We start from the raw sequence: 25,922 nt of genomic DNA, 5'->3' as shown, positions 1-25,922 counted from the left end.
AACTCGGACTTGGGTTAAATTTTGTCATCACGCATCAGATCAAAGATTATATACTTAATCTAAAATACGAAAACCTTCCAAAAACCTCTCGATCGGAGATGGAGATGGACCAACCTAAACGTAGGGCCTTTTATGCATGGAGTTTCTTTGTTATCTTCTTCCATTCACTTTTTTCATAATTCCATAATCGATCCATTTACTTGTATAAAAATACAAAAAAACATAATGAGGTGGTGGGAGAAGGGTAGGGTTTGGCGGTGTATGTGTGAGTCCATGTTGGGTCTGGTCCAGACTCCAGAGAAAGAGAGGACTGCTACTACTACTACAGTTGCAGAGGGCGTCAAGGACTCATTTAACTTCTCACATGGCGACTGCGTCGACGAACCCAGATCTATCGTCCTCCTACTCGATCTAGCTACCACTCGACCTTGGAAGAAGCCGACGACGTCGTCCCCGACGCGTGTCAGATTCTTGTTCTGGGAACCCCATGGATACTGTTCGAGAGAGTCAACGTCTCCATGCATGCAAATGCAGTAAGAGAGAGTAATGCAGGCCGGGGTGCTGGTTCTGTCGTCGTTGTCTTGTAGCTGTCAAGGTGGAGTGACCCACAAGTGCAAAATCTCACTTGGCTTTCTCTCTCTATCTCTCTTTGGCCTGGCCTCCTCTATCATCATCAATTCTTCGATGGATAAATTCGCCGGCACCGGTAAAATCAGAAATGTTCTCATCAGCTTTGGTGTGTCAGATCATCAGAGTGAATAATGCTATTCATATGTCCCCCCACGCCAGCATTCAAGGGACCGCGCGCGGCTAAAACCAGGCCATTCATATATCCATCCAATCTATCCATCCGTGAATTGCTACCTCATGTGACTATTTCGTACGTAGTACTTGTATTCCAGTATTAGGGTTTACCCCATATATCCACTATTACCATTTACTTACTGACATATTGCTTATCAATTATGACGTTTTATATAGATCTGGTTTCGGTCATCACCTTATCGGTTTATGTTTAACCATTATTGGATGTAAATAATGACGAAAATAATTGTGATTAAATTATATTGTTTAGTTCTCTACGGTTGGATTTCCAATCCAAATGTGATCGAGTATAATTTTCTTGTTCAACAACTAACCACGTAAACACTATTCGTTTATGTAAGTGACAACTCGATCTCTTGAGTCTCTGTTGTCACGGCTCAAGACTCAGTGACTCAGTCTCACAAACAATTTTATAGATGAAGACTATAAATTGCTAAATCAACATCTCCTCCATAATGACTAGTAATGTCAAAATAATTTATAACAACAACAACAAAGGAACATAAAGTTACAAGTTAAAAAACAAAAACAAAAAGGGTGCGTAAACTTCAGTACACCACAAGAATTGAAAATTGATCAATAGCAGGAACATGTTGAGGCAAGTACTCTTTACTTCCACTACTCTTCCCAAGCTCCTGCATTAGCTAGGAATTAACCCCAACTACTGTCAGTTTGAACTAGTTGATCAATTGAGCTAGACAGGTTTGAATTGATTTTGGAACACTTAGCAGCGACTGATTTTCATTTAATTTTCACCCAAGTAGAAGTGAAACAAAGATTCACAGAGATGATTCGATCAAAAGCAGCTAGCCACCAATTTCTCTACATGAGTTAATCGAGTGTATATAGAAGACAACCCACATCTTAAATGTCGCATAATTTGTTGGGGCTCTATCTGATATATGTATATATATAGTGTGGTACATATACTACGCACGCAATAAAACGCAACTACCCTATTTTAAACAAAAAGGGAGATGCCATGCTACTTTGGTTACTGATAATAATTACAAATCATGTGCATTAAAATGAAGAAAATTTAACAAAAACGAAAGCTAACAACCATGGGAGTGACTGTATGTTTTTTGGGTCTAATTAGATAGTAGCTGGCTATGTGTTTAATGTGTCTGCTTGGTCCATTATCATCAAACAATCGAAGGTCGACAAAACACACATAAATTTGATACGTGACCTATACTTGAGTGGTTGTTAGGATCTCACATCTTTTGGCCCTCTCGATCAATACGATCATATACTGATGTAGTCGATAATTTTTAAGGTTTATCTCAAATGCCTTCTGGAAATTTACTTCTCTAAACATAATAGACAAGTAGTGCGAGCTAGACATGCATCACGGTGTTGAGTTTGGCTTATAGACAAGCTTACGAACGAACTCGGTTGATGGAAATGAAGTTAGTTTCTTTGTCTTTCATATGAACATGGGAAAGTAAACTTCTGATGAGAACAGTCTTTTTATGGCAATCAATATTACTTGACGTGATGAGAAGTTGAGAACACAGTGTTTTTATTGATTATTGATGAGAACACAGTGTTTAATCCATAAACTGTGACAGATAGATAGATCCAATCAAGTGTGGCCTAGAGCTCAACTGAGTATTTAAAACCTCAATTGGGATTTGGTTTTGGTGCTCCCCCAACCACTTTGTTTTCATTTTTTCTTGTCCTTGTTGGTAGGTCCTGGTATACGCAGGAGCTAATGTTTTTGGTTAAACGGTCCCTATCTATGTTCGTTTGCAACATTGGTCACAATAGTGGCCCTAGTTTATAACACAATCAGTACCATTAGGAAAGTCATGGATGGATTGAAATGCAAACATGTGTAATGGAGATTGTACGTTTTGTCATGATCAGGTCGGCTTGGGTGTTGTGACTCAAAACGACTAATTCCACTTAAAAAGTGATAGATGGAATAAGATTGATGGAAATTGTATTACGTTTGGGTAACAAAGGAGGATTAAACTGCCGTACCCAACAATCTCGTCTACAATGAAATGCCACTCAACTTTGATATTTGTCTTCTTCATTTTCAAAACCAAAGAAAAAAAAATTAAACAATTTCATTAGTAATGACAACAAACAATCAAAAGTATTTATTTGTTTAATATCATTTGATCTAGTGACATAATAGACTTGCTATAGTATTTAAGTTGTTTAACTGATAAAAATAAAAATAAATGATGAATACAAAAAAAACATTTAACCTAAACTCTTGATTATAATAAGCATTTAAAGCATGTTATGAGAAATATTCTAACTAGCACGGTAGCACCAACTAGCAAATAATATTGTTCTAAGGCAACTCATTTCTTTTGACAGTTTAACACAACTGTGACGTAACATTGTTTAAGAATCAAGTTAAAAGGCAAATCAACCTTATTGTAATTTTAATTTATGTTTCTTCTTTCAAAATCCAATTGACCTTATCACTTTATCAATTGCCCGATGCATATGACCCGGCTTCGTGTTCATTGTGCACTAACAATGAATTGAACCATTACCATAAAAAAAAAATTACAAAAAGAAAAAACAACATTGAATTGAAACATGACCTTCATGCACCAAAGTTATTGAGATGTATAGACTTTCAAGTAGAAAAGGAGTAAAGATTCACTGCCTTTCGTTTGGGAAGAAAATAGTAAAGAAATCTAGAACAGACTGTACTTGCATCCACAGTTTATTCAATATTGCCCCAAAATGGTCATTTCGAAAATTACACATTTATTCACATTAACACAAAGCAGGGGGCACGCTCGCATTGACCTTGGGGCGTGGATTTCACGCGCCGTGACCAGGTTGGTAAAAGGCTGGTTTTGCCTTTTGCCTTGCTTTCAGAAAAGAAAGCGACACGCTCGCGAGAAATTGATTATCTCGTGGGCACGGAAAACAATGCGATTATTCAATGTGGCAATAAGTGGAAATTTAGGGATATTTAAGGCCGTGTTTGTTTGATTGCTCGGAATAGAATTAAAGAAACAATTAATTATTGGGGTACTAAATAGAATAAAGAGCAAATTAAAAAAAGAAAAAAGAAAAAGAGGAGGGGAGGGGATTCCTTAAAGATCTTTGTTGTTTTGCTGGCTTCTGAAGATACACACAGTTCCTCAGATCCGAAGAAAAAGGTAACAAATAAAAAATCAAAGGACTGAGTTTACAATTTTTTAGTACTTAGCAGTCAATGGTTTAGTGCAATGGTCTAGGGTAAAATGCTATTCTCACCGTGATATAGTAACTACCATAAAACGAGTTGAGTGGTCCGGATTTGGGTTCGGGCTCCTTATAATCACCAGGTTGAGAAAATAAATTACTTTTTCGTACTCATAAGGATTGAATTTTCGATATGCTTGTAGAAGCTGATTTTATAGATAGTTGATGCTTTTACAGATATATGTGGATGTAGTGGTTGTTACTTTTTATTTCTTTGTAAGCTAAAAGCATAAATGAACTGCTTAGATTATTATAGACATTAAAATAACCAAAATTACATGATCATTATGGATATTTTTAGAAAAATGTGGACAAATTTTATTGAGAAATACCTTGATAAAGAGGAGAGTTCATCGTATAGACTCTGAATTCTCGGTTGACAGTCACAATTTATTATTGCATAAGTCATTAGTATTTGAAAATTATGAATATAATTTCTAACAATCTTAATTTTTTTTTTTACCACATAACACCTTTTTAACCGTCAAACTTGATCTTGCCAACAAATTTGTAACACACCTCATTCTTATATACAAAAAGACATGGACTCTAATCATAAGTTCATAACAAAAAAGAATATCAGGTAATGATTAACAAAAGACCTCGTTATAAAAAGAGTTACTACAAAACACCAAAATGAGTCTTTATTGAAAAGATTAAAACAAAAATGGTCTGTATTAACCGTAGGTTAAAAAAAAGGTAAAACTCTGATTAAAGCTAGCAGTGGGTAAAAGGACTGCAAGAACAGTGACACTGATGACCTCTGCCTCGCGCATATATATGTAGTAAAAAGTAGTAGTACTCTCCTCTGCGTCTTCTCTCTTTTGTATTTATTTTAATTCATTTTTGGTTTTATTTGGCGAGTGAACCTTTGGACTCTTGCATGATCCAAAAGCTCTCCTCTGCTTTCTCTTCTCTCTTCTCTCTCTGCGCGTCTTCTATGGCCTTTTATCTTCTTCTGTACTTCCCTTGATTGCTTTTGCTTGATTCTTCCGAACCAAACCAAACCCAACTACAAGACGAACCAAGATTCTTACTTTCTAAGCGTCCGAGTCCCCGGAGAATAATCCCTTCTCTTCAACTCGGAGAATTTCTGCCGGATTTTTCGGACGACGGGCCTCCGAGTTCAGGGTGGTCTCGGCCGTAGATCTTGATTCTCGCGGAGAGATTCAGAGGCTTTTCTCAGAGTCGGTGGATTGTGTTTTGTTTTTGGTTTTGTTTTTTTCAATAACAGAGCAGAGTGGTTTTCGGAGCGCTTTTCTAGCTTGGAAGAAAAGTTTGGTGGCCTTTGGACTGGTTCAGTTTCATGGAAGTACGAAACTGAGGGTTTTGAGATTCTGATAGTTTCTTTGCCGGTTAAGGAAGTATGGATATGAAGTCCAAGAGTCGAACAAGTCTCAAGATTTTGGAGTGAAAACGCGGCAGGAAATTTAACTCATGTATGCTGTATAAGGTAAGAAATTGATCGAATGCCACTTCATTGATTTTGAGTTTATGTCTTTGGTTTTGTGTATGTTCCAAAAAAAAAATTACAGAAGAAAACATCTGATTTTGGGTAATTTATGTGTTGTGCAGCATTTAGTGAGAGCAAGAAGAGAAGGGAATTTGCAAATTTTGATTACTTTAAAAAAAAAAAAAGATTTCGAGATGATTACGTTTATGGATGCGAAAGAGAAATTGAAGGAAGGGGAGAAGTGCTTGGATCCTCAGCTATGGCATGCCTGTGCTGGAGGGATGGTTCAAATGCCATTGGTGAATGCCAAGGTGTTCTACTTCCCTCAGGGCCACGCCGAACACGCTTGCGGCCCTGTCGATTTCAGGAACTACCCGAGGGTTCCGCCTTACATACTCTGCAGGGTCTCGGCTATCAAGTTCATGGCTGATCCTGAAACTGATGAGGTTTATGCAAAGATTAGACTGGTTCCTTTGAGCTCTAGTGAGGCTGGTTATGAGGATAATGGAATTGGGGGAATTAATGGGGCTGATTCGCAAGATAAGCCGGCCTCATTTGCAAAGACGCTGACTCAGTCGGATGCTAACAATGGTGGAGGGTTTTCTGTGCCAAGGTACTGTGCTGAAACTATTTTTCCTAGATTGGACTACTCGGCTGATCCTCCTGTGCAGACAATTCTTGCTAAGGATGTTCATGGCGAGACTTGGAAGTTTAGGCACATTTATAGGGGGACGCCAAGGCGGCATCTATTGACCACAGGGTGGAGTACTTTTGTGAACCACAAGAAGCTTGTTGCTGGGGACTCAATTGTGTTTTTGAGGGCGGAGAACGGTGATCTTTGTGTTGGAATTCGGCGAGCCAAGAGGGGAATTGGGGGTGGACCAGAGTCATCTTCTGGGTGGAATCCGGCAGGTGGGAATTGTGCCATGCCATATGGAGGGTTCTCTTCCTATTTGAGGGAGGATGAGGGGAAAGTGATGAGAAACGGCAACGGTAATGCCTCGAATTCGAATGGGAGTCTAATGGGGAAGGGGAAAGTTGGTCCCGAATCAGTTTTGGAAGCTGCAACACTTGCTTCAAATGGACAGCCTTTTGAGGTTGTTTACTACCCTCGAGCAAGTACTCCAGAGTTTTGTGTGAAAGCCTCGTTGGTGAAGGCAGCATTGCAGATCCGTTGGTGTCCGGGAATGAGATTTAAGATGGCCTTTGAAACCGAAGATTCTTCCAGGATAAGTTGGTTCATGGGAACCATATCCTCTGTTCAGGTATCTGACCCTATGCGCTGGCCTGAATCACCTTGGCGGCTTCTCCAGGTACTGTGCTCCAAGCTCATTTAGTCATCTTTAATTTCCTTTCAAGAACCATATTCTTCCTTGGTAGGTCTGGCTTTCGTCTATGTAATGTTTAGAGGACAAAAATTAATGTCTAATGGTTTTTCTGTTAAAGTTTAATCTGTCTATATATGAGCTCCTTACTCCTTTGTTCTGCTATTTGAAGCTTTCAACTATTGTAATTTCTTTGTGTCATATGAATCATTAGGGAAGCTTGCCATTGAGCATATGTGCTTTGCAAAAGTTTGTCATTAGGAAAACCTACTGATGAACGTTACAGAACTACTTGTGTATGGCTGAGTTCTTTTGTTCTCCTTAAAATTTCCTTTTAGTAATCTGAATTAATATGGTACAGGTTAGCTGGGATGAACCTGATTTACTTCAGAATGTTAAACGCGTTAGCCCGTGGTTGGTAGAATTGGTGTCAAACATGCCCGCCATCCATCTGACACCCTTCTCACCACCAAGGAAGAAGATGAGACTGCCTCAACACCCCGATTTCCCATTTGAGGGACAACTTCCAATGCCAACATTTTCCGGCAATCACCACCTCCTTGGAACCAGCAGCCCCTTCGGTTGTCTGCCCGACAAAACTCCTGCTGGCATGCAGGGAGCCAGGCATGCTCATTACGGTCTATCATTATCAGATATCCACCTCAATAAACTGCAATCAGGTCTATTTCCGGCTGGTTTCCCGCCACTTGATCATGTTGCTACGCCCACCAAATTCTCCAATAACACAATGATTCAAAGGCCTACCATGAGCGAGAATGTATCTTGCTTGCTAACTATGTCACATTCTCCACAGTCTACAAAGAAATCCGAAGATGTAAAGCCACCGCAGCTCATGCTCTTTGGTAAACCAATACTTACTGAGCAGCAAATCTCTTTGAGCTCCTCTGGCGATACTGTCTCACCAGTAGTTACTGGAAATAGTTCGTCAGATGGTAGTGGAGATAAAATGGCAAACCATTCTGAAAATTCTGGATCTGCACTTCACCAACAAAGCGTACAGGAGAGATCATCTGGTGAAGGTTTCCATTGGTACAAGGACACTCGGCATGAAGCTGAAGCAAATTTGGAAACTGGTCACTGTAAAGTCTTTATGGAGTCTGAAGATGTAGGCCGCACTCTTGACTTTTCACAGTTCAAGTCTTATGATGAATTGTATACAAAACTGGCAGACATGTTTGGCATAGAAAATTCCGAGACACTGAACCATGTGCTCTATCGAGATGCTACTGGTGCAGTCAAACACATTGGAGATGAACCATTCAGGTATGAATGAATTCCATCCGGAATCTGCAAATTAGTTCCTTTTAATCATTAAATCTTGTTGTATAAGGTAAAATGTTGATCATTTTACTGTTGAAGTTGCAGTGACTTTGTGAAAACGGCAAGGAGATTGACGATTCTAATGGATTCAGGCAGCAACAATGTAGGAATGTAAAGAAAGAATAAAGACCCTCTTGATTCAAATTGTACAGCTGGTTGGTAAATCCTTTGTTTCCGTGTTGACATTTTACTCTTGCTGAAGTTGCGGGAGAAGCCGCACATACACTGATCTGATTTATGAGCTTCCAATCCAAATCATTCCGGTTTCTTGGTCCATCTTCCTTTCTCGAAGAAGGAACACTTAGCTTCCAAGAATCAAAACTCTTAACTACAGTATCATCATTCCCCCAGCAATTTTGTTGCTCTTGTTTTGATTTCGAGGTTTTCTACATTTCTTGGTATTTCGTTCGACAATGTTATAGTCTTCTAAGAAGGCAGTTTAAGTCGAGTGAAGATGTACATTAGACATTTCAGCTGAGTTTGAGTAGAAGGAAAATTTTCCTCTCTGGCTCTCTTGTCTTTTCGTTTCCATATATACTCTGTACTTGAAATGAAGTAAACGCATTTGCTTTTTGGCCTTTTCTAGTAGTCTCTTTTCAAGTTCTTGTTTTTTCTTGTTGGTGGGATCAAGAATCCAAGATGCTTGCTTTTTCTGGTTTCTGGTTCTTTCTTTGCTCCGAATTCTGGTATCTCCTAAAAGGGTCATATTTGCCATTGAGAAAAGGATCAAACTTTCTTCTCAAACAAGTATTTTTTTCGAAGAAAAAAGTGTTGGTTCCGTGCAAGACCTAAAAACAAAAAAAAAACAAAGAGAGAGAGAGAGAGAGAGAGTTGGTTAAGGGTCTATCCAGTTAGCTTCAACATCAGGGTTTATATAACAAAAGGGATTTTCTTTCAAGCCGAGTTGACCTAATCACCCCAATTCTCATCACCAGCATCATCTCCATTTCCATGGTTTTTGTTATATCAGAATCAATATGTGTTACACGACAACAGATTTTCAGGGTTTTATATTATACAAAGCAAAGCAAAGCAAAGCAAAGGAAAATAAACAAGTAATTTAATTGTCCCAATCTTGACGCCACAAAGTGTGGGTTATAGTAAATATAAAAATCACCCAACTATGAGAAAAATAGTGGGTTTTGCATGTATTGATTTTATTGGTTATATATGGGGATTGCAAAAACAAAAAATTTGTCAAACACAAAAGTCAATAATGGGATGAAAGTGAGGAGGAAGAAGAAGAAGAAGAGGAGGAAGGAAACAAAAAACACATTCTGTCTGTCGTGGTTAGTTTTCGTAATCTTGGCCCGCACGTGAGAACTCGTGGGGTCCCACATGGGGTATTAAATTGTGGTAATAAAGGGTGCACGTGTGGGCGACGTCAGATTGGAAAGACAACGTTTGCTTGTGTTGCGCCGTTTCGTTGACCGGGCTGTTTGTTTTCTTTCTTTCTTTTTTGGTTGAAGGCTGTGCGTGAATGAAAGTGAGGAGATGAAAATGTCAAGAGTGAGAATGATTTGGATCGAGATCTCTCCCTCTATTAACCATATTGATGTCGTTCTATGTTGAATGAAGCATATACCACGGTAGATTTAGTAGTTAATTGAAGACCAAAGTTGAATCGAACGAGCAGAGATGCGTTAAACACAAGAGAAAACGAGGAAAACGTAAGTAGTCAATTGAAGACCAAAATTAAATTAGACAATTGGGGAGCATTAACACGAGAGAAAACGAGGAGGAAGTCTTTATTTTAGTCATACATTTTGATTATCATGATGGTTGGGGAGCATTAATACGAGAGAAAACGTGGAGGAAGTCTTTATTTTAGTCATACACTTTGATTATCATGATGGTTGGTTTGATCTTATTATCTTGCAGGGGCACGTTTGAGGGAGATAATCAGATTGTATTATCCTATCAATAAATACTTAAGGCTGAGAATTTTAGTTGCACATGCAGTGTCAAAGCATCTCCAACAACTCATATAATTTCTCTATTATAAAGAAGCAAAACTCTCTAATTTTTCTGCATAAATACTATGAAATTTCCGATGGTCGTGTCTAAAAAGGGTTATTTGTTTAAGTGAGATATTTACTTATTTAGTTCAAAACAAAAGCAACAATAAATATATATATATATATATATATATTTGATTTAGTTGAGAGTCTGCATACATGGTACACACTTCAAAGATGATCGGACGTTTATAGAGTTTACGTATACCAATCTTTTCTCCAGAAGGGTATCGGTGGAAGCAATCAGCTTCTTTAAATCTTTTATTTAGAAATTGGAAAATTTGTATTAGTAGAAGTAGCTAGTCAGCACATAGATTAGTAGTTTCACGGCGTAAGAACAAGATATTTTTGTCAAAACAGTCCAGATTTTAGGTTGTGAGGGTAGAGATGCTTAAAGCCACGCCTTCGAGAAGAGATCGACGTCTTGGATCCTACGCAGCACCTGGACTAGAAAAAGAATACAATATACATCATCTGGCTAAAGCTAGGTTTGATTCAGTTGTTTCAATTTCTCATGATGTCATGTCTTTACGATAATCTTATATATATCAAACATTAGAAACTGGGTGGCTTAGTTTTATTATATAATTGTGACTATATCTCATGATTCTCATCGACTCAGTCGTTTTCCTTCGTATTAATAGACCAGGACCAAACACAGGTAATCCCAGATGGATAAGTCTTTAATTGGTAGACCCAAACCAACAACAGCTCCACTGTGTTTTCTTATTGCTAAAACGTACTGTAGTTTTTAATTTCTTTCTAACTTGCAAGTTTGGTTAAACTAGCTAAATACAATACAAGTGTCCTTTGATCAGATTAAGAAAATACTTCAATTCATTTTGTTTCTGGTATTGTTGAGTAAAAATATGCAGGAAGCATTTGATGATTTCTAATGAAATGGTGCTTCACTTCAATGCCTTGCATTGCCTTGGCACCGACAGAAAACACAGCTCGGGACACAAGCGTCCTTGATGGCCCCGATCCTTAATTGGTTGCATCATGTGATGTGCATGAGTTTCCTTATATATATAGTCTTCCATTTATCAAAAGAAAAAGAAAAATATATAGTAGATTTTGAACTAATTAATTAAGTATACACCAGGTGCTATCTATCTATCTTAATGGGAATTCATTTCCTTTTGTTTAGAGTTGAGCACTTGAGCTCATTCAATTTTTTCAAGTTGGTATTCAATTATTTGCCACCCCCAATGGCCATAGAGAGTACCAAGTTAGGGCAAGAACCCTAATAGTCAAATAACCAGGGGTCAAAGCAGCTAGAGAAAGAGAGAAAAGGGAGACAAAAACCATTCCCAAAGCATTGTTTGTGTCGTCACTTTGTTTTCAGAACCCACTTTCCACTCCACCACACCACCATACATGGCATGGTTTCGACCTAGAACCCCTTAAACAAACACACATTGGATTCATCCGTTCCATTCGCTCACTCACTCACTCACTCACAGATCGACTTATTTATTTCTGTATGGGTTGTCTTTGCTTGCTCGCCATGCATGTCGTAATGGGAAAGTCTTCACTATATCGATCTCTACCTCGCGGACCATGAAGAAGATCGAGTCGATGATCTGCTGAGACAGACGACCATCACCTAGGGATTACTTGACTTCACGACTACGTTAAGCAAGTGTCAGGTTCTGCTGCTGGCTTTGAATCCACCCACTTGGAATCTGCAAGAGTTTTGAGAGATCCAAGTAACGGGAAAGAGGGCATTGTTCAAGGGGGACAAGTGCGTCATCAATGTAACAATGAATGAGAGTATTGGCTGAACTGTCTGTTTCTGATTTCTGAGAGGGTTCCCATGCCTCTATGATATGTCACCCCTCACTTTAGGGTTTGTTACTGCTAGCTACTTGCCAGTTGCCACCACCATGTTCTTGTTTTCTCCTTGAGTTTGTCCACTTCGATCTAACAGATGAGTATGTCCAAGAGACCAAGAGGCTATGGTTTTTTTTTTTTTTTCTTTCTTCTTTTAATCCTCTAAACCCTATTGAACCCTATTGATGAGTCGTGCAAGTGATGACCTTCACGGTACGCAACACCCTAATTAAGGTAAGGTTTAGGATATCGTTTTAGGGTTAGGCTTTAACAAAACAAAACAAAAAATGTGTGTAGGATGGACATTTTAATAAATTGTTGATTAAGCCAGTTCCAGGATTTTCACTCAGTGCTTGATATATTCTAGTAATCAGAAAATAAAGCCTACATATGTATTGGTTGAATTCAACATGATACTTGGCATTATGTAAGTCACATATATAGAAGTACTGAATTCAAGAATCCACAAAAAGATCAACAAATTTTGTTCTCATCAGGACCAATGACGAGTTAGGTTTGAAAACCAGGTGAGTTATTTGGTGCCTTTCGCTTCCCTCCAGCACATTCATAATAAAAAAATGCAAACAGTTTGATGGGTTGCATTGACATCAAATTGTGTTTACGCGTTATGGAGACGATGGAGCATTTGTGTCTTGCTAACTCTAATGTTGGCCATATTCTTTGTTCGGTTATGAACACTAAATCATAGTTTTGATAGTGTTGTTTACTTGTCATTACTATTAGTGGTCAACTTTAAAAGATAAAAACCCCTAGCAACCTGACTGTCTTCTAGAATAATTTGTGTAGTAGTGTGCTCAAGAAAATACGGTTCACTTAACATTATTCATGTCATAATCACACTATTGTTGCACAGTTTGTTGGTTTACCATTGAGTTTGAAATTAAATTTATTAAAGGAAAACCCAAGTGATGATGCTTTCAATCGGATCAGTTTGAAAGGTTTGTTTGATTCTTTGAATAAATGAACATACTATTAATTATTCTTCATACTATTAATTATTCTTTGAATAAATGAACATACTATTAATTATTATTAGTTTATTACTAGTTGGCAATGCAATGAAAAATCACACCACATACAATCTCGAACTCGAGACTTCAACATACATAATATCCATGTCATCACGTCTTATAGATAACTTAATAGTGAGTTATTTCTTAGAGTATAATGTACTATGTACCAATTTTTGAAATTTGATTACTATAGAATATCTAACCTACCTCAAATCATCAATTCATCATTCCAAATGAATAACTACACCAATGATATACGTATAGTTCCGAAACAAAATTAGAAGTCCGCAACATATTGCTAACCTCTTTATCTTAGTATTTTGAATTTAAAACGAGTTATCGACCTACGATCACAAAACATCAAGTTCTTCATCTGAGAATAATTTTTTACGAACAAGCTCATCTGAAATTAATTTATCTAATCAACATCACAACACAAGCCCTAAAAAAAAAAAGAAAAATTAATCAACTGGTTGCGAGAAAGCCAAAATTGAGGGCAAAGGAAGGGGAAAGGCTTAGGGTGGACGTTATGGGCCTACCAAACCAGACTTTATCTCTGTTTTGGAAACTCTGGTTATTATGGTCCCCTTCTCGTGTTGTCGTTCTTGTCCTTTTTACCCCAAAAAAAGTCTCTTCCAAAAACGACACAGATTCTGGTGACGCGCCAAACTATCAGGCCCGTGCTGTGGTCCCCCCGAACCCTTCTCTCTGCGACCGACATCCATTTGCAAATTACAGGTACCGCTTCTTACACCGATAGCGACCCGTCGTTTCATCTTTTAACCGGGTACGACACTCGTGTCAGAAGAAAGCCCAAACTGAATGAATGTTGGGCCACACAGGACATTTGATATTAACTCTCAAGTATCAAGGCCCACAGCACCATTTAACCAGTCCTAGAGAGCATTCTTGTTGTTTCATAGATGTATTGTGTTCAACTTGTTACCTTATGGCTAGTAACAAATACACGAGTTCTAAAAACCTACGAGCAGTTTCAGTACGTTGGGGGAGCCCCATATGGTTCTTCGGAACACCTTGGTGGACATGAAAATGGATGACAGATTTTCAATGAGGTGTTTCCAGAGTGAGAGTGCTCCCTACTGTGAACAATCATCAACAGGTTGGTATAACTGGAGCAGACTATGAACTTCAATCCTTACAAGTTGGAACTTGGAAAGATTTAGAGCTCTGAACCTAGACAGCGTTCTGTTTTACACCAACTTGGAACCTGCGAAAAATAGAGAGGCAATGGAGGCTGCAAAGTTCAGCAGTAGCTCTAATTATTTCCAAATCGCCAAATTTGGACCATTACATGGGCAACTCTCCTTAGAAACCATGTAGCAAGTTTGGCAATCCAATCGAAGTTGCATAGTAAATGGAAAGCTTAAATTCATCTGAATTATGAGGATAATAAAGCTTCCCAGGGTTATACCAAAGAAAAGTAGAACAACATATAACTCAACAACCTCACAAGATAAACACACATAAAAACCAAGCACAGATACCATTATAACACCGAATTCATACTGCTTATGTCACAGAAGATATACTGCTTATGTATTACTACACAGAATTCATTCAACCCAAATGTATCGAGTAGACATTGAAATATAAGTAAACAACGCACTTATGAAGTTGTTTCAGAAAATACACATAATCTGCGCCATTATACGGTTTTGCAGTCCATACAGCACCACCTCTTATAGAGACTAAGCACCAGTCCCACGGCCAGTGCATTGTTACAATGCCTGAAAGCACACAAAATTATGTTAAGATTATGAAACAATTAAAAAAACAAACTAAGAAGAAGAAGAAGAAGAGTCTGGATGCTTGGTGGATATGATGATCAATTCTCCATGAAAGGAACTACTGACACATACACAACAAGAACCTATCTAATCCTTTCCTTTTTTTTGAAAGAACTAAAAGAAAAAGCATAATAGAAAAGCTACAATGTATCACATCGAGACAAAAGCAAGAACCAGAGAGAGAACTTGCTTGGTCAGATGATTGATTGTTTGGTTTAGTTTAGCTGGTCTCAGGAAGCACTCAATCACTCCTTCTAAGGAAAAGCATCAGAATGCTGTTTAACCAGCACTTTAGATAGTGGTCTTGCAGAAGGGATAGTGATATAAACTAATTAGATGATGTGTCATACATACTAGGCCAAAAATGGCTTCAGTCCTATTACAGTATTCGACATCATGATAAGCCACGAGACTGGCATAGGCCAAGTACCATTTTTTTTAATACCGTTTTACAGTATCACAATTTTTATATGATACTCATGCTGGACAGGACAATGAGGACATGGCTTAAGCATTGCAGACAACCACTTACAGGCATATGGCAATAGTAAACAGAGGTCTGTTAATTTTCCAACCTACATGGATGAATACCTACTGGAATCACTTGCACTCTAAATTTAGAGACCAGAACAACTTTTAGAATAAAGTGGAGTACACCGCAAACATCAGAACATTACAAAATCCTCAATAATCTACCATAATTGGATCCATTACAAGCTTACAACTAACCAAATACCTGCATAAACAGCACACTATTTGTGCAAGCAATCAACTAAAAGCCTCATAACAATGAGTTCACTTCTTCAATTTAGACAGTGCTGCTACAGCATAAGTATGACAGCCAAGGAGATCAGAAGATTTGTGGGACTCAATTTACCCAAGCTATATTAAAGCAAAGCCCTTCTTAAGAGAATAAGTTAACTAGGTGAAAGTAGTATCCTTTAAACAAGTGTATGTGTATGACTTTGAGGAAGTTCCAAGAAACCCTGGAACCGAAAGTTGTCTAGCTGCTCTAATTCATGTAGTCACAACTGCTCCCTGATTCCAGAATGAACAATACTAGACTTCCGTTAGACAGTTTACAACTACCTCTGATACATCAAACTAGATGTGAAGCTACCAAGTATAGAATTTATCTAGTTTACCAGCTGTGTTCGGAGGTGGTATGGGAGTGAAAATTATGCAGTTTTTAAGTTAGTGTTTATGAGATTAAGCATTGCTTCACTATGTCACATCCATATGCATAACCAAAACTAAGACTAAGAGTAGTAGTTACCAAAATTGACAAGGAAACCAAACAAAGCATGCACAATGCACACCATAAACATATAATAACTACTTGACCATACTTCACTATATCATACCCATACAATCCAATTTCTAAGCGGCGCAGCCGGAATGAAAAACTAATATTGAATTGACAAGGAAATTGAAAAAAAAAATGCAGTATTTAGCAATTTTCTTGATTATATAATAATCGTATAATATAATTCCTTATAATTAATCAGGAACCGATAACTATTAAACTCCCGAGAATTAGGTCATACAAGCAAACCCTAAAAATCCAATCCACCCAAACAAAACCCTAATTACACATGGAATTGCCGAAAATTGAGTATATAAAATAAAATTGAGTAGGAAACTATGTAATTGCAAAGAGTTAGGACCTTGATTTCAGTTGTAGTAGAGCTCGAGGCCCATGCCGTCATGGACTTCGTAGTCGCGGAGAGTGATGTGGTCCTTGTAGACGTTGTACCACTTCTGGATCCGGATCTTATCGGCTCGGGTACCCGTCTGGGCAGCCACCAGCTTCTTCAGGTCGCCGATGGTGTCGTCCTCGTTGCACTTCACCTTCACCTTCTTCCCCAGACGATCGTTCAGCACCACCTCGATCATCTTCGCTCCGCTTCTCTTCTTTCTTTGACCACCGAGAATAAAGAGGGAGAGTTTTGACGCCACAAATAATGGGAGAAGGGGGTTTATATAAGGTGCTACTTCGTGGGGGCTGTCTGGTCTTTTCTCATTGCTTTCCCTTTTCTTGGCGGTTTACCATGTAAAACCCCATTCACATTGGGCCAGTCCAACCCAAACAGAAAAGGGGTAAATGCCCCTATCAAGAGTTGGTTTGACGACTTTGACCCAAAGTTGAGATTTTTCTTTTTTTTTTTGAAAAGAAGTTGAGATTTTTCTTTGAAGCGAAGTTATTAATGTTAATTATTTGAGAGTATCTTCAGTACACAACGTGTATCTTCACGTACATATGTGGATAGTCAGTATTAGAGAAAATAATATAGAAACATGGTGGTCAAACATATAAATTGTTATGAATGATTAAGATTACATCGTGTAAATATACGTCGTGCATACAAGAATTTCTAAAATTATTTTCATATTATGAAACCCCTAAGGTCATCCAAATGAGCAACACTTGTATACTTGTCTATGAGAGATTTCAATGCTCATTTTAGACGTTTTAGTAAGCGGGTCAAAGATGAACATTTCTCACAAACTCTATATCTTAGAAGTCGGTGTGCGAGTAAAGACCAGAAATCTCAATCAGTCAATCGGATGACCGACTGGGAGCGGGGGAATTTTGGCCGATTGATATGCAGGGATGTAGATAGGATTCGAATATGGGGTAGGCTAACTTATTCCATGATCATTCTACCAACCAAACCCCAATAGCTCATAAACCTCGACTACTCTGGTGTCGACGCACTTTAAATTTTGCAAGTTTGCATCATTGAAGACCCAATTTTTCTGGTTGAAGGTTTTGGCTAAAAACATTTCGTTAATTACAAACGAACCGTCCAAGTTAAAAAATAAAAAATGTGTTCACAAGTATGATGACGGAGGACATTAGTGCTCTGCATTTGTACGGTGATTAAATTTAAAAGAGAAGAAGAATCTCTGCCCCACTCCAATTGGTGCTCAGCCAAAAGGCGCCGAGTCACAGTCGATTCCATTCACACTCACAACGGCACGGCACCCCATTCACGACTCAATAAACCATTTCTTCCTTTTCCCATTCCAACTCGATAATCAAACACCCAACAAACCCAGAACTCCAATTCAGCTCAAAGCTCAAAAGGCCGAGTCTTTGATGGGTTCAAGATCGTCAGAGTGAAAGAGAGTCATTCATTTCGCCGCCGAAGATGAGCGTGAGCCGTCCGTCGGTCCACCCGGTGGAGGCTCCACCGATGACTGACGTGGCGGCCCTCAGAGTCAGGATGAAGGACGTTCAGGGCATGCCCGGCACCGCCGGCAGCCTCGCTCTCCGTCTTTGCCAGCTCGCCTTCGCCGGAGTCTCCCTCGCCGTCATGGCCTCCACCAACGATTTCCCGTCTGTTACTGCGTTTTGGTAATGCTCGTTGTTTTTTGGTTTGAAATTTTGAGTCTTTTGATTGTGGTTGTGAACTTGTGGTGCTGTTTGTGTCAGCTACCTTGTTGCTGCTGTGAGCTTGCAATGTGTGTGGAGTTTGTCACTGGCGATTGTTGATGTGTATGCGATTTTGGTGCGGCGGAGTTTGCGAAACTGCAAGGTTGTCTGTTTCTTCACCATTGGAGATGGGGTAAGATAAGAATCAAACTTGTCATTTACATGTTCGTAGACTGCTAGTATTTAATCTGCCATCGGGTTCTTAGCTGGTTAGTGTGAAATGTTGTGATAGCATCATGATGGTCTTTTCATCTATTTGTGAACTAGCTTTTGATAATGTACTATTTTTCTTCGTATACTTTGGTTCTTCAGGGTTGCTTGAAAGTCTATGTCAAATAGAAGTAATTTACAAATGCAATGTACAATACAAACAAATGCATTTACTTCTATTCTTCATCGAGAGTAAGTGCTGGGCTCTTGGTATATCTATGTCTAGCTAGTCAGAGTGCCCTGCTGAACTTAAATTTACTTGGTTGAGTGTTGGTGCATGCTTGCAAATTGTATGGATAGCTTGAGCAGAGTTCTAGAAATAGGTAAACTGAGAAAGAGAGAGAGAAGGCTCAATGATTTGGGTAAGAGAGAGAGATTAATGGCTGTTAATTGAGCTCACCTGCTCTATTCGTCATACTGAGGGTCTAATTAAGTTGTATATTACTATTCTGCACTGGCTAAATGCATTTCTTGCTCATCAGCCTATATGGTCACTCTTTTGTAATCAACCTTATAGTGGTCTTAGTAGCCATATAACTTGTACTGTTTACCTTTCTTGTACAAGGAAACAATGTTTGGTTTCGCCAACAGTAACTCTAAACATATGTACAGAGTTATGCTTCTTGTTTTAGATTTGAGACACTAGTTGTAAGATGTGGTTCAGATTTTCCGTAACAAAGAAATATTATGAATTAAAAGTATTGGTTGGTTGTCACATCTGATTGAGTGATAAAGACCCAAACCACTGCAAATTTCAGTATCCTATTTTTTCCTTTCAACAAAAGTGTCTCAAACCTGTCTCATGTTGCTTGTTGATGAGCATCTTGTTGCTTGTTGATGAACATCTTTCCTTCTGTGGTTGTCTTGATTCAGAACATTCCCTCACCTGCTTTGATCTTTCAGCATCCTCTAGTACTGGATATATGACTCCACACTTATGGAGTCATAAGTCACTTATCATCAGACCTAATCTCATAGAAGTTTCAAACGTACTAGTAGTGTATGTAATCTCATTGAAGTTTCAAATGTACTAGTAGTGTAGTGTAATCTCATAAGGTTCAGCAGGACTCCAGTTTGAATCCTAGATCCGCGAAGTAGGTTTTGGGGATGTCTGGTATTTAAATGAAAAGCGCTGGTGCTAAACACAGAGGAAGACCGTTGTGCAGATGCTCACTTTAGCGTACAGACTTACCTAAACTCAACACCTCAAATTCACTCACACTTGAACAGCTACATTGTAAGATTTTAGTGTTTGAAAGGAGCAGAAGCAAGTCATATGGAGAAGAATGAGGAGACTTCTAGATAAAAATGATATGAGAAGCAGATATGTTGGGTGTGTTGGATGAGGAAATAGGTGGTCACCGTTAATATCCCACTTGATACAGAATTTTATCCTTAGCTTACTGAATTTGGCTTGCGAGGAATACTAGATTAAGTATTAACCAATCGTTTAAGGCATGTGGCATGGATTTGGGTTTTGTTAACTTTGATACGTTGCCATAAAATTCAAATTCTAAAGGGATATATCTTAATATTGGTCTTTAATTCTCTTATTACTGATGCTTTGTTAATATGGTTCTGCAACATTCACTGTTTGGAAGTTTATATGGTTGTGCTTCCGGAGGTGAATGAAAAACCCTTGATCTGGACCTAAATCATTGCATCAGCAGCTCACAGATATAATAATCTTTTCCTTTTATTTCCCTGCAGATCACTTCCACTCTTACATTTGCTGCTGCATGCGCTTCTGCTGGAATTACTGTCCTCATTGCCAATGATCTTAACAAATGTGCTGTGAACCATTGCAAAAGGTTTGAATCTGCGACCGCTATGGCTTTTATCAGTTGGTTTGTTGTGTCACCATCCTTTCTTTTTAACTTTTGGTCGCTGGCTTCACGGTGAAACTTGTCACAAGAGAATTCATCAGAGAGCTGAATCTCCTTATGTTCTCAAATAGAATCCTTAAAAAATGGCTGTGCTTCTACAAGGATTTTTGCTCTTTTTCTGTACATAGAAATATTTTTCCAGGGTTTATTGAGATACAACTACATTGCAGAAGATTACTTGACAACAATTAAGGAGATATGTATATTTCCACAGTCTGTCTTCATTGCAACAGCACTACTGGTGTTAAGAGGTCATGAGAAAACTTACAGGTTCCTCTATGAGGAACAAATGCTTTTTGCGTGAACTGTTAAAGCAGCTTAAGAAATTCATGCAGTCTAAGCTTACACACATGCTATCAGCTGTCTGGTTAACATTAAATTAGTGTTGGAAGTTGGAACCTCTTTGGTAATATTCATGGATTTTTTTTTTGTTTTTTTTTTTTTGAAATAAATATTCATGGAATTTAGGCTTGGAAAATGCCACATCCTTTGAATTATGATCATGATTCATTCACGAATTGCATGTTCTGTTTTGCTGCTGTATGCCTGAAATCATTTTCCGTAGTCAATGTCAGGCACTTCTTAGTTTCTTAGGTCGGTAATGGTGGCAAACCCAGCAAAAAAACCACTAGAAATATAAACAAATAAACGTTTTGTAAATTTGTAACCGAAGGGAAACAACCTTAGAATCAATGGTAAATTTTTAGTATTGCTTGACCAGAGTTCACTGGAAGTTTTTAGTATTACTTGACCAGAATTGATGGTAGTTTTTTCGATAGAATTCATGTGTTTTCTCAGGGTAGGTATATATGTTTAGGATATAGTCAAACTGCTACCATAGAAGTAAAACTCCCTTTTATGGCTAGTGTTTTACTCCTGTAGTTGAATTCTTTCTTTCCTTGACACGAGATTAGTGTCCGAACGCCCAAGGAAGAGGAGATGTAGGCGAAAACAAGCGTGTTTTCATCGCCTTTTTCATTATAGATGTTTAGAAGAATCGATAGGCTTTGCAACGGCCATATCGAATTCAAGGAAAGCATGACCTTGTATGCTCTATAAAAGCCAGCTCCTTCAGCAGCTTGAGTCATCTATATATGTCTCAGTCTTTCTAGTTATATCTTCAACAAATTGTCCCAAATTGAGAAGGGTTTCAGAGCTTTGAGGGCTGAGTATGACCGATAAGGAAGAAGAGGAAAAAAGGCTTTACCGGTGTGCAAGGACTTACAACAAAATCGTAAGACAGGTGGTTGCAATGCCTCAGTCATTTATGCTTGTTGGCCTAGTTTCTCATCATTTGTGCTTTTAGGATTTAAGTTATTATCTCCTATGGTTATTTGATTAAATTTATCATCATTGTCATTAAACAAGTAAACATATGACAACAAAAGGTCAGTTCAGAAGTTTGCAAATTGCTAATCTTTCACTAAATCAAATGTTATTATTCTATTTTTTCTTGGTAAACAATTCGGTTTCATCTATACATGTCTGAATTGATTAAGATATATGTTGTTGAGCTTATAAGTTTGTTCTTTCAGTTTGATGAACTGATGGAGATAATGAACACAAAAACCAAACCTCCTAAGCGCCGCCGGGTATTTTACAACATATTAGAATTTACTTTGAATTCTTGAGAACAAATGTACTATGAATTCTAAATATATGCAAAATGTATCATAACATTTTTTATGTTTTCTGCATCAGAATTCTACAAATGGCGCTACCGTTGCAGCTCATCAACAACACAATGAAGTAATAGTCGAAACAGTTACAAGATTTCTCCATGAATTGAGAACCGACTCTTTAGATGCTAAGAGCTCATCAATCGGTAGATGTTCAAACTAGTACGATCTCAACGAGGTCGACCAACATGCATCAAACTGAGGGGAAACCTCAACAGTAGCCAAGAAGTTGAGTTGATCCGAACAAACACTATAAAGTTGTCATTTTTTCAGCACCGCATGCAGTAGCAAGTACCTTGCAAGTATTAATCATATATAGAAACGAAATTAGAAACCAAGGGAAAGCTTCCAATATATGAGAACTTTATAACAAGGAGAAAGTGATATAATGATTTTTAAATAAATGGCTGGATGAGTGTTCGAAAGTTTAGTTAACATAATTCAAAATGCATGTCATCCAACTGTACTTACTTAGCCCTTATTATATAGCATACACTACTACACTGCAAGAGAGTATTTTACACAAAGATAACACATACATTGTCAAAAGCAGCAAATCCAAGATATTTTACATTACCAGAAACATATTATTCAACATGTCTTCTCAAACAATCGTCGAAGTTCAACTGATGATGTACTCGGAGCACCTTTCCAAGTGGACATTGTAGTTGAGCCAGAAAAAACGTCATCCCACTGCTCAATTTGATAATCTTGTTCAACTTCAAGGCTTTCACAGTTTTCTTGAGCTCCGGTAGGTTTCTCAGATAATTGGATGACCTCTAATTCTGTAGTGACCTCTCTCATTGTGGGGCGTTTTCTTCCATTCAAACCCAAGCATCTCCTTGCAAGATTAGCGACTCGCAATATTCCATCTTTAGAGCCTTCGTTCACTACTCGAGCATCAAGAATGTCAAATAGAGAATCTTCCTGCATTGAGACTATGAAATATGAGGCAAGACTTTTGTACATTTCATCTTCGTCTGACCTTGTTACCGGTTTCTTTCCGGTCAAGAGCTCAACAAGCACCACTCCGAAGCTGTAGACGTCGCTTTTCTCTGTAAACTGGCTTGTCTGGTAGTATTCAGGATCCAAATAACCAAATGTGCCATGTACTCTTGTGGTCAGGTGAGTTTGGTCAATGGCAACTAATCTTGAAGTTCCAAAGTCGGCAATTTTTGCTCTGTACTTGTCATCTAGAAGTATGTTCGTGGACTTGATGTCTCTATGAAAAATCGGAAACAAAGTTGAAGTATGTAAGTAGGCTAGAGCTCCTGCAATTTCTGTAGCAATTCGTAAACGAATCTCCCATGTAAGTGGAAATTCTTCACTCTGCTCATGAATATACTGAGATAAGTTTCCATTGGGTATAAATTCATAAACCAGAAGAGGAACTTCCGTCTCCAAACAACAACCCAACAGTTGAACAATATTTCTGTGGTTGATTTGAGAAAGGATGACAACCTCATTGATGAATTCTGAAAGCTTTGCTTCATCTACCATTTTAGACTTTTTAACTGCCACAATTCTTCCATCCATCAACATGCCTTTATAAACGGTACCTTGCCCTCCTTGACCAATAATTCTTTCAGCGTTAAAATTGTCAGTAGACCTCTGCAACTCCTTGGATTCGAACAATTTAATTCTCTCGATGTTAATGTCACCTGACGATAATTGTTGTTCCAACAATAATCCACCATTTCGTTTGTAAAACATCTGCTTAAGTTTATTGTTGTTCCATTTCTTTGCAAACTTATATATCCACCATGCACCACTAAGCAATAACAATAATCCGATACCAGCGCCAAGACCTGCATAATTACTCGGTTCTTAGATATATTAATCTTCATTAGTAGAGTAATATTTAACGTTCATTTGCATGATGGTTGGTGAGATGACAAGCATTTACAAATTGTCTAATATGATTACTATGTTGTATAATACGGCTATTATGTCCGAGCTTCGTCCATGAATCATCACGGAACTCAGAGTCTTAGACATAATAATACGATAACAAGATATACAGTAGTGCTCACATGGTCTCCTAGTGACCAAGAAAATCATGATCAATCACCGTTAGATGTAAATCCAATGATGTAAAACAAAACAACTTAACATTAAAATAATACAATATTTTGTTTATTGTACGTTGTACGTAATGCAATATTTTGTTTATTTCTTTTATCTATACTATTTTCATGCTATACACATACAATCATAATACATGCAGAATATACACAATTGTACTAAAAGACATGCTTATTTTGTTTCTTAACCGAGTATGTATGCTGTATAGATCTTACCAGAGAGAATTGGCTTGAGCTGAGAATGAGGCCTGTTTTTTGAGTAGCACTTAGCAACCCCAAAGGCAAACAATTCGCAGGTTTCCCCTGTTCTAGTGGAGTAACAAGTATGACCCCCAACAGTATTGTTGCATTTGGCATTACTAATATTCCAAGTAGTAGTAGTATGAAGATCAAGACCCACGCACGGATTATTATCTTTGCATTCATCAATATCTGAAACATAACAGTCATTCTCAAAGAAAAAAAAGAAACATAACAGAACAAAGATAGCATCATAACAAAATGATTTCTTATTCTCAAAAAAAAAAATGTCGGTAGCAATACCTCGACAAGGTTGGAGAAGGTAGGGATTTCCTTCAAAGCCTTCTGGACATGTACATGAATACCATGTTCGATTGAAAAGCGGATCAGGATCAACTCTCTCGCATAAGGGTCTCGAGTCAGTTAGGTTCCTCCAGTCAGTCATGTTGAATGCCTCAAATGATTTGATCAATGACTTATTCTTTTCCAAGCTTAAGCTCCAGTCTAACTCAACAGGAACGAATTCCATATCCTTCACATAGCTAACGTTTGGTATATGAGTATCATACCACTTCTGGTCAACCAGGAATGCATAGTCCTTGCAATCCATCGCATTTCTTCTTGTTTCATCTTGTTCTTGCATGACACTGAAACTAGTGACGTATTGAGATAGGGTAGTCCGGCAACAGTTGATACCGTATCCACAGGATTCATTAGTGAGGGGTGTGGTTGAAGAACAGGTTGATGCGCACCCAGCAACAGTATGGTTTGGAGGTCCGGCTGTGCGCATTGAAGCAAATAAGCCACAACTGACTGCAAAGAAAGTGTTGTGATCATCAGTGGCGTATGAGAAAGGGCTTGCCGTCAGATTTGGTGCGGGCGGAGATTTCTTCCTCTTGCAACTAAAGAAAGTAACAGGGCTCAGAACCTGAAGCGTTGCGTTTACGATGGAAATACTCAGCACCTCCAGTTGTAGACGCCTCAAGAACGGCGTCTCTGGAACAGAACTGTTGAAAAACTGGAAATCTATGGAGTTCCTGCATTCTATTTCAAACCACCCGTCAAAGTAACAATGGTTGTTAGGTCCAATCCCAAAAGGGTATGGGATCTGAACACCTCCGCAGAGCGATGTACAATTCTTCTGTGCTATCTCCGGTGATGATGATGATGCTGTACTGGTGCGCCATTTATATAGCAGTAGAATGAAAATCGTGTGCTGAACTAGCCGTTGCATTGTCACTGCTAGGTGGGCTTCTACTTCTTCTGCAATACTTCCTGGTTGGTTTTTGAAAAAGAAAAGTTGCATCCAGCATTCTAGCAGCTAGAGAGTCTCAGAGAAATTATAATCGAAAGGTATACATGTATCTTCGCAAGAACCAGTGCTTTCAATCGAATAGTAAGATAGAAAAATGGAATGCATCATTCAATTAGTGTTTCATATCAAATCAACTTTTGGTCAAGGTCCACCATTGTTGTCCACTACTATTGGTTCGGCACTATGATCTTCTTTCTGCTGGGT

At 38.3% G+C, this 25,922-nt stretch overlaps 4 protein-coding genes across 5 annotated transcripts; 2 read left to right on the top strand and 2 right to left on the bottom strand.

Moving 5' to 3' along the window:
• The first annotated feature begins 4,909 nt into the window (after positions 1 to 4,909).
• LOC101313821 (auxin response factor 18-like) lies at positions 4,910 to 8,750 on the top strand. Its single transcript, XM_004304388.1, has 4 exons — positions 4,910 to 5,503; positions 5,626 to 6,816; positions 7,190 to 8,112; positions 8,215 to 8,750. The coding sequence occupies exons 1-4, from the start codon at positions 5,492 to 5,494 to the stop codon at positions 8,282 to 8,284; spliced, it is 2,196 nt and encodes a 731-aa protein (XP_004304436.1). The 5' UTR covers positions 4,910 to 5,491; the 3' UTR covers positions 8,285 to 8,750.
• A 5,407-nt stretch (positions 8,751 to 14,157) lies between these two features.
• Positions 14,158 to 16,816, bottom strand: LOC101313331 (ubiquitin-like protein 5-like). Of its 2 annotated transcripts, XM_004304387.1 has the most exons (3): positions 16,533 to 16,766; positions 14,685 to 14,805; positions 14,158 to 14,285 (listed from the first exon to the last, which is right to left on the bottom strand). In XM_004304387.1, exon 1 carries the CDS (start codon positions 16,759 to 16,761, stop codon positions 16,540 to 16,542), a length of 222 nt encoding a protein of 73 aa, XP_004304435.1. In that variant the 5' UTR covers positions 16,762 to 16,766; the 3' UTR covers positions 14,158 to 14,285; positions 14,685 to 14,805; positions 16,533 to 16,539. The 2 variants fall into 2 exon arrangements, with proteins under 2 accessions (XP_004304435.1, XP_004304434.1); XM_004304386.1 differs by lacking the exon at positions 14,158 to 14,285 and having other exon boundaries at positions 14,526 to 14,805; positions 16,533 to 16,816.
• Positions 16,817 to 17,817: 1,001 nt separating this feature from the next.
• On the top strand, positions 17,818 to 20,753 carry LOC101313040 (CASP-like protein 1-like). The gene is made up of 3 exons (XM_004304385.1): positions 17,818 to 18,226; positions 18,305 to 18,437; positions 20,225 to 20,753. Exons 1-3 carry the CDS (start codon positions 18,021 to 18,023, stop codon positions 20,414 to 20,416), a joined length of 531 nt encoding a protein of 176 aa, XP_004304433.1. The 5' UTR covers positions 17,818 to 18,020; the 3' UTR covers positions 20,417 to 20,753.
• Positions 20,754 to 22,670: 1,917 nt separating this feature from the next.
• LOC101309958 (putative wall-associated receptor kinase-like 13-like) lies at positions 22,671 to 25,637 on the bottom strand. Its single transcript, XM_004306195.1, has 3 exons — positions 24,707 to 25,637; positions 24,380 to 24,595; positions 22,671 to 23,887 (listed from the first exon to the last, which is right to left on the bottom strand). The coding sequence occupies exons 1-3, from the start codon at positions 25,635 to 25,637 to the stop codon at positions 22,671 to 22,673; spliced, it is 2,364 nt and encodes a 787-aa protein (XP_004306243.1).
• Positions 25,638 to 25,922: the final 285 nt, after the last annotated feature.

This window comes from Fragaria vesca, linkage group LG6, assembly GCF_000184155.1.
Source record: "Fragaria vesca subsp. vesca linkage group LG6, FraVesHawaii_1.0, whole genome shotgun sequence".
NCBI classification, from domain to species: Eukaryota; Viridiplantae; Streptophyta; class Magnoliopsida; order Rosales; family Rosaceae; genus Fragaria; species Fragaria vesca.
This window is presented reverse-complemented; position numbering and strand designations above follow the sequence as displayed.

What these genes read in the sequence shown, in the direction of transcription:
- LOC101313331 (XM_004304386.1), bottom strand. Translation starts at nt 16,761, where the DNA reads ATGATCGAGGTGGTGCTGAACGATCGTCTGGGGAAGAAGGTGAAGGTG.
- LOC101309958 (XM_004306195.1), bottom strand. Translation starts at nt 25,637, where the DNA reads ATGCAACGGCTAGTTCAGCACACGATTTTCATTCTACTGCTATATAAA. An exon ending in CCTTCTCCAACCTTGTCGAG is followed by an intron (nt 24,596 to 24,706) that starts GTATTGCTACCG and finishes GTTATGTTTCAG; the next exon opens with ATATTGATGAATGCAAAGAT. An exon ending in GCTCAAGCCAATTCTCTCTG is followed by an intron (nt 23,888 to 24,379) that starts GTAAGATCTATA and finishes GTAATTATGCAG; the next exon opens with GTCTTGGCGCTGGTATCGGA.
- LOC101313821 (XM_004304388.1), top strand. An exon ending in CACCTTGGCGGCTTCTCCAG is followed by an intron (nt 6,817 to 7,189) that starts GTACTGTGCTCC and finishes AATATGGTACAG; the next exon opens with GTTAGCTGGGATGAACCTGA. An exon ending in ATTGGAGATGAACCATTCAG is followed by an intron (nt 8,113 to 8,214) that starts GTATGAATGAAT and finishes TTGAAGTTGCAG; the next exon opens with TGACTTTGTGAAAACGGCAA.
- LOC101313040 (XM_004304385.1), top strand. Translation starts at nt 18,021, where the DNA reads ATGAGCGTGAGCCGTCCGTCGGTCCACCCGGTGGAGGCTCCACCGATG. An exon ending in CCGTCTGTTACTGCGTTTTG is followed by an intron (nt 18,227 to 18,304) that starts GTAATGCTCGTT and finishes TGTTTGTGTCAG; the next exon opens with CTACCTTGTTGCTGCTGTGA. An exon ending in TCTTCACCATTGGAGATGGG is followed by an intron (nt 18,438 to 20,224) that starts GTAAGATAAGAA and finishes ATTTCCCTGCAG; the next exon opens with ATCACTTCCACTCTTACATT.